Below are 13219 nucleotides of genomic sequence, written 5' to 3'. Positions count from 1 at the left end.
AAAATAAATAATAAACTAATGGTCTGCGCCATGTTGGTTAAACGCTCAAAGCATTAGCCGAGATGTAGTTTTTGCATTGTGGAAATAGTTTTAAATTACTATAATTCAGGAAAGTGACTGTTAACTGTAATTTAGGGGTGCTGTTTTATAATTCATACTTACTAACAATCAGACGTGGTCAAGCACCATTTCAGCAATGTTTTGGGCATGGTATAACTGCGTTAAACATATTTTATGTTCCGTAAAGGATTTTTGAATACTCAGTTATAGGGAAAACTTGTTTACTGTTACAGTACTAAACACTTAATTTTCATGCACTTTAATTGCTTTACAACAGTCAAACCATTAATTTGCAGTTGCAGTACAGGCACAAATTTCGTAATCAAAATTTAAACAGTTATTGAGTTAATAAAATTTTCACATTTTATTCTGTAGCAAACACAAACTTTTTTGTATATAGAAGCTATTAAAACAAATGAGTCCCGAATGAAATAACATATCTCTCAAATAAAATCTTTGTTTGCATTAGTTTGGTCATTTGCTCCAAAAGAAATTCAGTTAATGTGTCAGTCAATTGATGAACATTTTGTGCATGTGATGTAAAACATCCATGTCAAACACTATACTGGGATGGATACTCTTCAACTTATGTAAGGATTATTGGTTTATCTGACAATTCTGTATTGACTATACAAGCAAATTGGCATTAAAATACCAGTGGTAGGTGTCATTGAAGATTTAAATTCTTCGAAAATATTTTACTTAACACTGATTTACTAAGGGTAAGTATTTCATATTAGAGAGGAATTCATATTACCTTATCACACACACATACATATATGATATATATATATATCAGTAGAATTAGAAAATTATAAAAACCAACATAATTGTTTTGAATCCATGTTATTTTAAACGTTAACGTTTTCAGATAAAAAAAAAAGTGTCTTATAATGTAAATTTTTGTATATAGAAGCTATTAAAACAAATTAGCCCCGAAGGAAATAAAATAAATCTCAAACAAAAGATTTGTTTACATTAGTTTGTTAATCTGCTCAAAAAAATAGTCTCGCTGCACATAAGCAATATTTAATATCTTATTTTAAGTAATCAGTCAAAGCTTCTTTCTTGATCATATCTGCTAACTTTTCTGCTGCAGCTAGTATGAAAGGTGTTAGGTTCGAATTAGGAACCATGGGGCAGATGGATGCATCCACCACCCTGAGCCGTGATATGCCATGCACCCTTAGCTCAGGGTCGACGACAGCACTTGTATCGTTGGCAGGCCCCATCTTGCAGGAGCCTCCTTGGTGGTTCTCAGCATTTGTATTGGTCCTGATTACACATTCCCAATACTTGTCAGATCCAAACGTCAAATTCTTGCACCCAGCTACAGGCGTGGTGTCCAAACGTATGTCCCATGCAGCCAAGGCACTCGTGTTGGCCATATCTAGAATAAATTTTATACCCTCAATGATGACCTGCACATCCGTTTCATTACTAAAGTAGTTTCCATAGATCAAGGGGTAGTCGAAGGGGTCTGTGCTGTTCAGCTTGAGGTAGCCCCTGCTGCGCGGATAAATGTTGGTGGGACGAGAATCCAGCTTCCTCCTCCCACATGTTTGGCCGATACTCCCATCGGAGCACTCGCCAGCCACCCCTGTCCTCGAGCAGGCCGCAGAGTAACCGTCAAAGAATCCCTGGATGTCGGGAATGTCATCTTCTGCATATGAAGTCTTCTTGAAAAACGTGACCTGCGTGAGACCATCACTCGACAAGGGGCCAGTGCGGTTATTAATGAACTGCAAAACTGCATCTTGTGTTAGATCTTGAGTCGCAGTATCATTAATAGTGAAGCTTACAGTAACAGAAACATGATTGTGAAGATTCTTGCCTACAGGGAGATCCTTTTTCACATCTATGCCCAATTCTTTTAGATCTTCGGCAGGACCAACTCCAGATAGCAGAAGAAGTTGAGGAGATCCGATTGCTCCTGCTGAGAGGATAACTTCTTTTCGGGCCAGTGCAGTTTTAGTGACACCTTTGCTGTCGATGAACTGCACTCCATGTGCAGTGTTTGTCTTCGAGTCGATGAGGACTTTGGTGACGTGAGAGTTCATCGAAACACGGAGGTTTCCTCTAGCTTTGTTGGGCCGAAGGTAAACTCTAGGCGGGCTGGCACGAAGGCCATCCTTTACCATGACAAGCGCAACAGAAACCCCAGTCTGGTTTGATCCCGTCAAGTCCCTGTGCGGCAAACCTCTTTCCTTGGCAGCTTCAATGATCACCTTCGACAACTTTGGCTGGTATGGGAAGTGACCCACGGATACTGGCCCTTCGGTGCCGTGGTATTTTTTTTCAACATCAGAAGTTTGGATAGATTCGCCCTTTTTAAAATATGGCAGGAGGTCATCGTATCCCCAACCTACATTTCCTTCAGCTTCCCATCTGTTGTATAAATTCTTGTGGCCACGTGTGTACATATTGCCTTCTAGTATAATGGTGCCACCCACCACCTTTCCCCGGGGCCAAGTGGCGACACCGTTGGTCGAGCGGAAGGCATTTTCGTGAGGTTGTGTCTTGTAGTTCCAGTCCAGCTTCGTGCCGGCGCCTGACATGAAGAAGGAGGGCACTAAGGTGGCAGATGGTTCCTCGGGACCAGCCTCCAGTAGCAGCACCGACCACGATGGGACCTCGCTGAGACGTGAGGCGACCACCGAACCTGCTGGTCCAGAACCCACCACCACATAGTCGAAGGTGGAGACTTCTGGCATCTCAGAACCATCCCTGCCGAGTCGGCGACATGGATCTGAGATATTTTTAGTGGAGCCGATTATAAGAGAAACCAGCGTCATGAAGGTGGAATAATTCGCTCCACATGTTCCGGAGAGAAACTCGGTGTCCTGGAAACTGCATGATGCCTCCATCTTGAATGATTCACCTGAAAAGACAAAAAAAAAACATAAACACATTAGTAAACTCCACCATTCATTATGAGGAGTGTTTCATGTATTTTCAACTAGGTGGATTATGTGGATTATTAGTTAGTATTTATAATTTGTGGATAGGCTACATATTTGTATTAACTAGTAACTATTTCTCATTAATTCATGCTAGAATGCTTGAAGTAGGTAACTTCATTTTAAATTTTGTAGGAAATAAATTTTGAAAAAATAGTTCATAGCAATGTCCATAACAGTATGTATAGGTATATATTTTTTGTAATAACTACATAACACTGTATGTAATTTTAAGATATTTAATTATCGCCTTCAAAAAAGCATTAGAAAGTGACTCTTAGGAAAGTATATAAGTATTGTGGGCACAAATTACAATGTTCGCACCAACATTAAAAATATATATCATGAAGAGCAATATAAAAAATTTCATAGTTCTATTAGCCTAATGAACATAGTTCGTCAGTTTATTGCCGAGGACTGCATGGTGTTTTTGGTGGCAGTAATTTCTTGCCGCTGTCAGCAATATGTAAAAAGTGTCTTGGGCAATGATGGACTATTCCCCTCTCCCAGAAAGGAAATAATGTGAGACAATCACAACAAATTTAAATAAAGTTGTGTGCTACTGGAAATACAATAAAATCAATCGTGCTTCAGTTGGCGACAGGTTTATTTCTGGGGGAAAAATTGAATGTAGAAAGAATATCAATCTGTGGGGAATACATATTCCTACAAACAGATACATTATGTTACCAGTTACTCAAAAAGGCTGCAAGATTCGCCTGGAGAAACTTGTAGAGTATCGCGCACGTGTAAGAGAGACTGTTGTACCACTAGCATAGTGTACCTTGGGACGTTTACGGATTATAGGAAGTGCTACTACCTAGTCGACTTATCCATTGGTAGGTTGTGAAGAATGATACTAGGTATATCTGAAGGCAGTTCCGTCTCATTTTACTGGATATTGTGCGTAGTGTTTTTGGAACAGTTTTTTAAGTATCGAAAGTAAATATTTCATGCTTCGTTCTTCAATGTTTATTTACCGAAAACAAAGCTGTGTTTGACAACATCATCACTGAACTTGTGGTGAGTAGATTCAAACGATATAATTAAATTGTTCTTCTAACCACTAGCTTAGGCCACCATGTATGTACATTTTTGCTACATTTGTACCTCGGTACACACAACATCATGCACCATGAAAACATGTTCCAAGGTACAAACCTATACCTATTTTATTGGTTACAAATCGCTTTACCAAGAAGTAAGTGTGGCATTAAGAGGCCCTCGTTTGATCCAGATGCTACGAGAAAGGCTGTAGAAACTGTTTTGACACCTCTTGAAACGAACAGATCAGTTAGAGAAACCCCCAAGTATACAAGTGTAAACTGGTTAATTTGTCAAGACAAATTTCGCAAATCAGGGATTCTGAAAGTGAAACTTTTCAATACAAGCTGAACCTTGAAAAAAGAAGAAAATGCTTCACTAAATTAGATAAAAGAAAGTAGCAAAAATTAACTATGCTTTTCTTAAAAAAAAAAAAAAAAGTGTGCAAGAGTTAGCATACAAGTTTGCTTGTGCGAAGCAACTGCAAGCCAAACCAATGATGGGCCGGCTAATCTTCATTAGATATTTCAGTAGGCCTACAGGAGCAGACCATCTGACGAAAGTAAATTGAATGCTCCCAAGTTAATCTGTGTTGGTTAATGAAGCTATGGAGTCTATACCAGGCACTAGTAAAGTGCTAAGCCAAAGTATGACCCCATCGCCAGAGTAGGTTGTAGGTACTACATCCCTAGGCCAAGACAAGGAAAGAATATGATAGAAACTGATTCCAGGGTTAGGCTATAAATAAGAATGAATCTAGAAAAATATAGTATCAAAAGGAAACATGATCTGAATGCGAATCAAGCAAATGTAAATATTAAAAAATTTAAACCTGAAAAATTATGCCAACAAAAGAAAAAAATGCCAGTCAGGAAAAGCAACTTCAGGCATCATCATCTGAAAATGATGATGATGATGATGATGATGATGATGATGATGATGATGATGATGATGATGATGTACCCTAAATTTAAATTTGATAGCGGCGAAGAAGAAGCTTGAATGTTTTGCTATGGAAGAGGATCAACAGGTGAACAATGGATTCGATGCATATCTTGCAAACGATGAGCACATTTAATATGCTCCGATATTGGAACCTTTTGGTGGAAAGTCTACCTTTGTGACTTTTTTTTTGTAAAGGAAAAAATATATATTTTACACTAAAGAAAAACTGATGCAGGCATAATGGAAAAAAAAACTTAACTATGTAGATTGGTATGCTATGTATGTAGCGTAAAAATATTTTAATACAGTATCATTGATTTATAATTTATATTTTTATTTGTAGAAATGAAAACTGTATAGGTACTTCAGTTAACTTTTAAAGCTACGTACTTCCCCCTGTTTTTCTGGTACATGAGAATGTGTTCCATAGTACATGACTACTTTGTACCATGTAACATATTGCATAACATAATATAGTATATTTTTGGTTTAACAGAAATGTAAAACATAGAAATACAAACAAAAATAGAAAATTGTCAAATTATCTTCATTAGTTACAATTAAAAATTTTAAACAATTGAATCTAAAAAGTGTTCCATGGTACAACAGTTTCTCCTATCTTTGCGAGACGGGTGGCGGCTAGCACTTCCAACTATCAGAAAATTACTCTCGTAGCAACATGTTGATAACTAAACACAGATAAAGGCATGCTGTCGATAGCCTGAACACCTACAACGAGTGCGGAAAAGTACAACTATCAACGAACATTATAATTATGCATACCATATTCTTGCTATTGATTTGTATTTTAAATTTGGGATTAAATTTTTACTCTGTAACGATTGCAAAACCCGTCCTGGGAAGAGACTGTTAAAACGGAAAAATGCAGACGCAATTTTCGTTGTAGCGTTCTAGCATGTATGGGCTCTTGATCTAGTTTCTCAAGAGCATAATTTGCATTTATATTACGTTATTGTCGTGAATCTATGCTACATATATAATCTGCGTAAACATCCAGATGTTTGGACCTTTTTCTAGTATCACGCTATAACGGCTGGACCAAGTTCGACATCACTTATACATACATTTCAGGTAATTGAAATTTTTCTAATTATTTTGTAACATTACAATTACTATTTGATTTGTTTAGCTAGTTTTTTATCCACGTATACATAAATATCCGATGTATCATTGCAGATATACGTTTTCAGCATCCCCGAATATTTTTTTTTATAAATTACTATCTGTAGTACGCGGCCTTTCCCGAGCTTTACGCAGAGTGAAAGGACTTCATTTCGAGGAATGGTGGTCATTTTTTTCGGAATTTCAGTTAGACGATTTTACCAAGCTGGAATAAAACTGTAATTGTGCTGCGCGAACGTAACTTGGTGTCGTTGATCTTATTTCAATAATGTTGAGTTCTAAGAATCTGAAACATGCATTGTCATTGTCCCATAAACATCGCAGAGAATTCTTTTTCATTGAGCTTCCATATTGCATTTTTAAAGAAAAAAAATGCAATACCAAAATTATAAAACTATTATTTAATCTATTTCGAAGTACTTGGTTCAAGCCCGGCTAGTGCAAGCTAATTTAATCATTTAGAATATCAATCCAAGCAGGGTTAGAAATGGGGGAAGTTTTTTGAAAAACTGAAAAATTACAACCGACTGCTGATTTCTCTAAAGTGATGCAATGTTTCTATTTTTGTAATTATTTTCTGTCAATACTTTGAAATAATAATAATAATAAGTAATAAATGGTTTTAATATTTTTTTGGTTAATTTTTATGGTACTAATTTTTTCCGCTCCAGACACACCCTTGAGGCACAGTATAAAATCCAGCCAAAGTTAATTTTCTAACTATAACTTTTATCTGATTTTTTTCATACGAACAACGCTTACAGCAAGGGGTGACGAAAATTATGTTGTTGAATAACAATTTCCCTCAGTCCTTAGTAGGCGCAGTATCGAGACCATCCAAAATTGTTGTGTATGTTCTTAAAAATACCAAACTTGCAATCGTTTGAAATTTTATTTTTATTTACCATGACCCTTATCGCAAATAGCAAATAAATCTGTTTAGGCTTTAACTAATGGGATTAAATGGGAATGTTTTTTTTTTTTTCCATGACATCGTGTAATTGCATAATAGTACGGAATATATCTATTTGCGCTGTCAATTTCAAGTTCATTGTCATGTCATTATTAAAGAAGTTCTACTAAAATGCTGGCTATATTTAATAAAGAGCATTCGAAACAATTTGGTTGCATATGGAACATGCAGGGAAAATTGTCGATTTGTAGGTGGAGACGGAAAGGCGTGTCCATAAAAGAACATCATAGTTTCAATGCTATATTATAACAATTTAATTTAGACTATTTACAACAAATCATACATCAAATTGAAGGTAAACTAACCTAGTTTTTTTGAAGTTATACTTCTTTAAGCGCGTTATGAAAAAATGATGAGAGTGAAATTTTAAGATGCGCGCGCATCACTGTAACACAAAATTAACAGGTTGAAGCTGCCCGCTAAACCGCTCATTAAGTCTCGAAAAAAAGCTACCAACAAAATAGAAATAGAACCTCTATTAGTCGCGCATGTTGGCACGCTCGTCGCCTCTGATCACTGTTTTCATATTTATAATATTTATCCACATGTTTCTAGTTTCTACATTCACAACACGTGTTTTAGTTTCATACAAGTGCGAATTATACATGTGCTAATAAATTATATTCAGTAGTGATTTAAATTTAATATTATTATTATTTACTATTCGTAAATATTAGTAAAAAAAATTGTGCCTTTATACTTTTTCAAGTGCTCCAATATAATTGAGGTTAAATATCCGTATGTATTATTTATTGATATAAATTAATATATATTTTTATTTAATATAATTAATACTAAATATTACTAAATTATTAATGTTAAATATTTATTATTGGTTATTTAATATTTACAAAATAAATAAATAAATTTGATAAAACAGTTAATAAAAAATTGTAATAAAAATTATAATCGAACATCAAATTATAATATTAATTTTTAATTTTTATTATTAAATTGAATAAATAATAAATATTTATAAAAATAAATGAAAAAATTTAATGAAAACTTTTTGATAAAAATGAAAGTGAATATTAAATTAATAAAATAATAAATATTTAAAAAATTAATAATATTAAATTAAATTTGGAATTTACTATTAATGTATTTATTTTCTTTTAAAATATTAAATAATCAATAATAAATATTTAAAATTAAGAATCTTATAATATTTAGTACAAATTATGTCATATATACCTAAGTATTTATTATTCTCTAAATTTTATTTATTTAATTTTTCAAATTTACACAACTATTGACTGTGTTGACTATCTTTTCCCAGCTCTTTTATTATTTTATTGTAATTAATTATTTGCATGCAATTAAAAACTATTTTTTAATGATGCCAAAGAATTATAACTTCTCACGCGCGTACATAAGTACACGCACCCATTTTTTATTTTTTTTTTACAAATGTTCAATTTGTGTACCTTTAGTTATACGGCACACATCCAACCCATTAAGTCCAATTCTTCCCACACTTCGGTTAACACGTCCGGAGTAATGGAAGCAATAGTTCTTCAATCCGGTCTCTCAACTCTGGCAAATGTAAACGAAAGAAAAACTCGCACGGCTTTATGTAAAGTGAGCGTGGAGGCCAGCGAAAAAGAGCTCTGTTGTTTAGACTATTACGACAAAATTCAACGGCCTGTACCATCAACGGATGTTTTTGCCACATGGAGGATCACAATTAAACTTTAAAATAAACGCACGTTTAACTGAAATTACAGATTCAAACTTAGCAAATTGCAGAACACAAAACGCTTTACGTTCAGGAGTCTTCATTTGGTGTAGGTGGCGCTGCAAGAGAGAGAGAGAGAAAAAAAAAAAGTATTCGCGCAAGCGCTTATCTAAAAAGGTTGGAGTTAATCTTTAAGCGTGACCTTGAACCAACACTCTACAACGATTGCAGTTGATACTATTAAAATTTGTAACTGGGACAGGAATACCGGAATTATCCAAACAGATGAAATGCTATCAGTTGACTGCTATCGTTCATCTGAAAATATTTTTACTATTTGAAGAAATCCCGTAAGATGTAGCTAAAGGACTTAAATAAAAAAAAAACTAATAGATTGTTTTGTTGGTGTAATAATATAATAATATCACCTTGGATTTTTTATCAAATTAAAATACATTTTTTTTAATGGACAATATTCTTGTTCGTCAAATATAATTAGATGTAATTTTCATGATATATAAATAGAAGTAATTAAGAACAGAGACACATTAAAAAATGATGGTCATCTGCCAGGAGGCTGGAGTCTGGAATGACTTCTGACGCCACAGAGCCTCGCTCTCACCCGCCATCTTGGGTATTTAATTTTCTGTTCCATCACTCATTTTTGAAGGCTTATCCTGTATTCATTTCAATAGCTCTCTTGTATTTGTTTTATTTTCTCATCAGATATTGTTTGAATATTAGTTAATAACAATCTAATGTTACGCAATTGTTCAAAACTGTGACACTTTACTGGACCTTTTGCAGCTGTTGAAGAAATTTGTGACCAAAAAAAAAAGTGAGCGCGTATTTCAGTACTCGTCAGTGATGTGTAAAATCTACGTACTAGCACATTCATGTGTTCTCATGTTGCAAATACACTTATAACTCGGACAAGTACTAAGGTACGCACGTTAGAAGTTATACTTGTTATCTTTAAAAGATTTGTGCAATGGGAGTGCATGACTTGATGTAAGTTTTTGGACATACGCCATTGCTAAGAACGTTTTCTGTTGAAGAAAAACTAATAAATAAAATAAATAAAAATACACAAGAAAGACAAAAAACACACAAAATTAAGCAAACAATTGCTGTTGTCAACAAGAATATAAACACCACAAAATATTTCTCTTTCGGAATATTTTGTGGTGTTTATATTCTTGTTGACAACAGCAATTGTTTGCTTAATTTTGTGTGTTTTTTGTCTTTCTTGTGTATTTTTATTTATTTTATTTATTAGTTTTTCTTTAACAGAAAACGTTCTTAGCAATGGCGTATGTCCAAAAACTTACATCAAGTCAGAAGTTATACTTATATTACATTATGTACTAAGATATTAACCTAAAATATTTTTTAACACTTATTATAACACTAAGTATGTTTAAGTAGGTATATTTGTTATTACCTGAATGACAGAAATCAGACTGTAAATACTTTCAACAAACAAACCTAAACATATTTGAGCTGATTCAATATTTAACAATGGCGTCGAATAAATAAATAAATATATATATATATATATATGATAATAATTAGTTGTGTCTCTACAGTATGATGAACAATGCACTATCTCTACATTTAAATATTAGCTAAGGGTTGTAAAGCCAGGATTCTAACTTATTTTTCAAGTTGTCATTATTTACTTAGTTTTATGACTATAAATTATAACAAAATATATAAAACGATGGATTATTATTTAAAAGTTTATTTTTAATACCTATGCGCGATATAAATTCTGCGATGTTCGGATGAATCACGCAGGTCCGCCATCTTGTCGAGATTTCTGAGACTTCCACAGATGGCAACACCGTATTTGGGGCCATTCATGAGATCACGCCTACCAAATGCCGTACGCCATCAAACAATTGAAATAACCCAACTCTGTGTGTGAGAGCTTGTGAGCACCACTCAGACACTCAGCTGCACAGAGCAAAGCATGATGATATGCTGCAAATAAGATCACCCGGCCTACTTCCTAGCTGTCACATTGTCAGATATTTTACCGTACAAATATTGTGTTGACGTTTCTGAGCGTTGCGGTCCCAGAAAACGCCGGAAGCCGCGACGCACCTGCGGCTGTCATAGCAGGGTGATTATGCAGGGGATTGCCATTGCCTTCCGCAGTATGGAGTTGAAGGATTAACCCAGGAAGGTAAATTTTTCACAGTTGAAAAATTCCCGACTTGGAACATGGAACTCGGAACCTTTGTCCCGTCAGCCAGAAGATTTTCACAAGGCAACTGCCCAGACAACACACACGTGTGTGGGCGAGTAAGAACTACGAACAGGCAAGGTTACCCGTGAATCAATCCTGCCTATTCTAAAAAATTCATAATGTTTGTATTGTAAATTTCCTAACATTTTTTTTTTCAGGAACATCACCAGCATATATTTCACATTGTAGGTATTAAATACAGTAGGTATGCATTTTATAGTTGGTTGTCATTTTTCTGTGTTATAATTATTTTTGGTTTCCTTTGGAACATTGATAACAATTATGGCTGAATTTTCTACAAACATGAAAAAAAACCTCTATGGTACAATAATCGGCCTTATATATATATATATATATATATATATATATATATATATATATATATATATATATATATATATATATATGATATATCATATCATAAATTAAATCACATTCCTTCAGAATTATGTTGAGTTTCAGCTTTTACGAGGATTATGTAAATGGCTAACATCCCAGTGAGAACATACAACCACCTCACAGAGTAGCTATTCTAGTGTGCCTTACCTTCCCCAGATGTCGCAAGAGTGACGGAGAGCCAGTCAGACAGTGATAGGCTGCAGCGAGCATTCTTTTTATATTGTTATGGTGTCGTAAGACATCGAAATTCATTATCTATTCACGACACATTTATCTTCAAATTTTTATAGTACGCTCTCAACATAAGTGTTTGGACATCCTGATGCAAAAGAATTATCTACTATATCATACATTATGCTGGAGCAATGAGAATGGAAGTTTTACATTCTTAGAAATCAACAACTTGGGCCCAAAACCGATAACACGCTGTTCTGTCCTTGGAACACATTTACAATGGAAAATCGTTCGAACCAAGAACTGAGTCAGGACTAGGATCGTTCGATATCTACTCAAGCGAGTCAGTGGTTTAACTGGTCATTAGGTTAATTACGCAAATGCAAATAGAGAGGGCAAACGGGAAAATAAATGGAACATGTTTCTCTCGAGGGAAGGTTGCCATGCTGTCCGGTGGCGTCCCAGCGACTGCGCATACCGTCAATTTCCCGTTGACTACGACTGAACTGTTGTGCGTTGGCTTACAGCAAAATTGCTAAAAAAAAAACTATTAGAATAAAACGATAACTGGACGAGTAGGTACGCGTCGTTGGCCCTAAAACTGTTTGTCCTGATATTATTTGTCCTAAAAGTCGTTTGCCCTAAAGTAATAATTTGTCCTAAAAGTCTTGTCTTAAAAGTCTTTGTCTTAAAAGTCGCTTTTCCTAAAGCCATTTGTACCAATGCAATTTGCCCTAAATATAATTTTTCCTATAGCCATTTGTCTTGAAATCCTAAAATATTATTTTTCCTAATTTCACATGTCCCAACGTCATTTATCCTAATGTCATTTTTTCCTAAAGTAGTTTTTCCTAAAGTCATTTGTTCTAATGTAGTTTGTCCTAATTATTATGATAAAGGATTTTAGGACAAACTAAGCACCCCTCAACAAAACTATCTATCTATATATATAGTATGAGTATTGCTGTTTACAAATCACTGTAGGCAAAGAAAAGAACTAAGTGGTCAGGAAGGAGATACACTTGATTCACGACTTCTAGAAGAAGAAGAAGGAACGAGCTGGTTTCGGGAGATGGAAGCCGTACATTGATAGCTTCGAGTTTATTAACTCATTGCCTCTGACTAAATGTGACGTGCTGATAAGTTGTTTAGTAACAACTTCCTGCTTTGCAAACACCGTTGCCACACATAGTGACAGATGCAAATCTAATAAATGATAATAATCACTTAAGTATAATATTTTTAATATCATATATTAATATATAATGTATAATAAAAGGAGAATCAACAGATTTTTCAATATTACAAAAAAAATCAATACTTGGCTTACGAAGAAAAATAAAATAAAGTAAAATATGTTCGAAAAAAGGCTAAAAACTGAATAAAGGAGGGATAATATAAATAAAATATTTTAAAATTAGAGATAAGTAGAAAGTAAATGTTCCTAATGGTGTAGGGTTTAGGGTGTGATGTCGGTGTCCGCCATCTTGGATTCTGATGTCACGGCGGCCATTTTGGTGTCAAATTACCTCAAAAAATGACTCAAAATTCCCCGAATTACCCTATTTCGAGGGAAAAATTCCCGTTTT

At 34.5% G+C, this 13219-nt stretch overlaps 1 protein-coding gene across 1 annotated transcript; it reads right to left on the bottom strand.

Annotated features, from left to right (window-relative positions):
- Positions 1-890: 890 nt before the first annotated feature.
- LOC134542264 (glucose dehydrogenase [FAD, quinone]-like) lies at positions 891-11988 on the bottom strand. The gene is made up of 2 exons (XM_063386381.1): positions 11604-11988; positions 891-2941 (listed from the first exon to the last, which is right to left on the bottom strand). The coding sequence occupies exon 2, from the start codon at positions 2925-2927 to the stop codon at positions 1098-1100; it is 1830 nt and encodes a 609-aa protein (XP_063242451.1). The 5' UTR covers positions 2928-2941; positions 11604-11988; the 3' UTR covers positions 891-1097.
- Positions 11989-13219: the final 1231 nt, after the last annotated feature.

Source organism: Bacillus rossius (genome assembly GCF_032445375.1).
Source record: "Bacillus rossius redtenbacheri isolate Brsri chromosome 4 unlocalized genomic scaffold, Brsri_v3 Brsri_v3_scf4_2, whole genome shotgun sequence".
Classification (NCBI taxonomy): domain Eukaryota; kingdom Metazoa; phylum Arthropoda; class Insecta; order Phasmatodea; family Bacillidae; genus Bacillus; species Bacillus rossius.
The sequence above is the reverse complement of the archived record's forward strand: the minus strand, read 5'-3'. Positions and strand labels throughout refer to the sequence as shown.

Excerpts from the sequence above, each read along its gene's own strand:
- LOC134542264 (XM_063386381.1), bottom strand. The coding sequence starts at position 2,927 with ATGGAGGCATCATGCAGTTTCCAGGACACCGAGTTTCTCTCCGGAACA.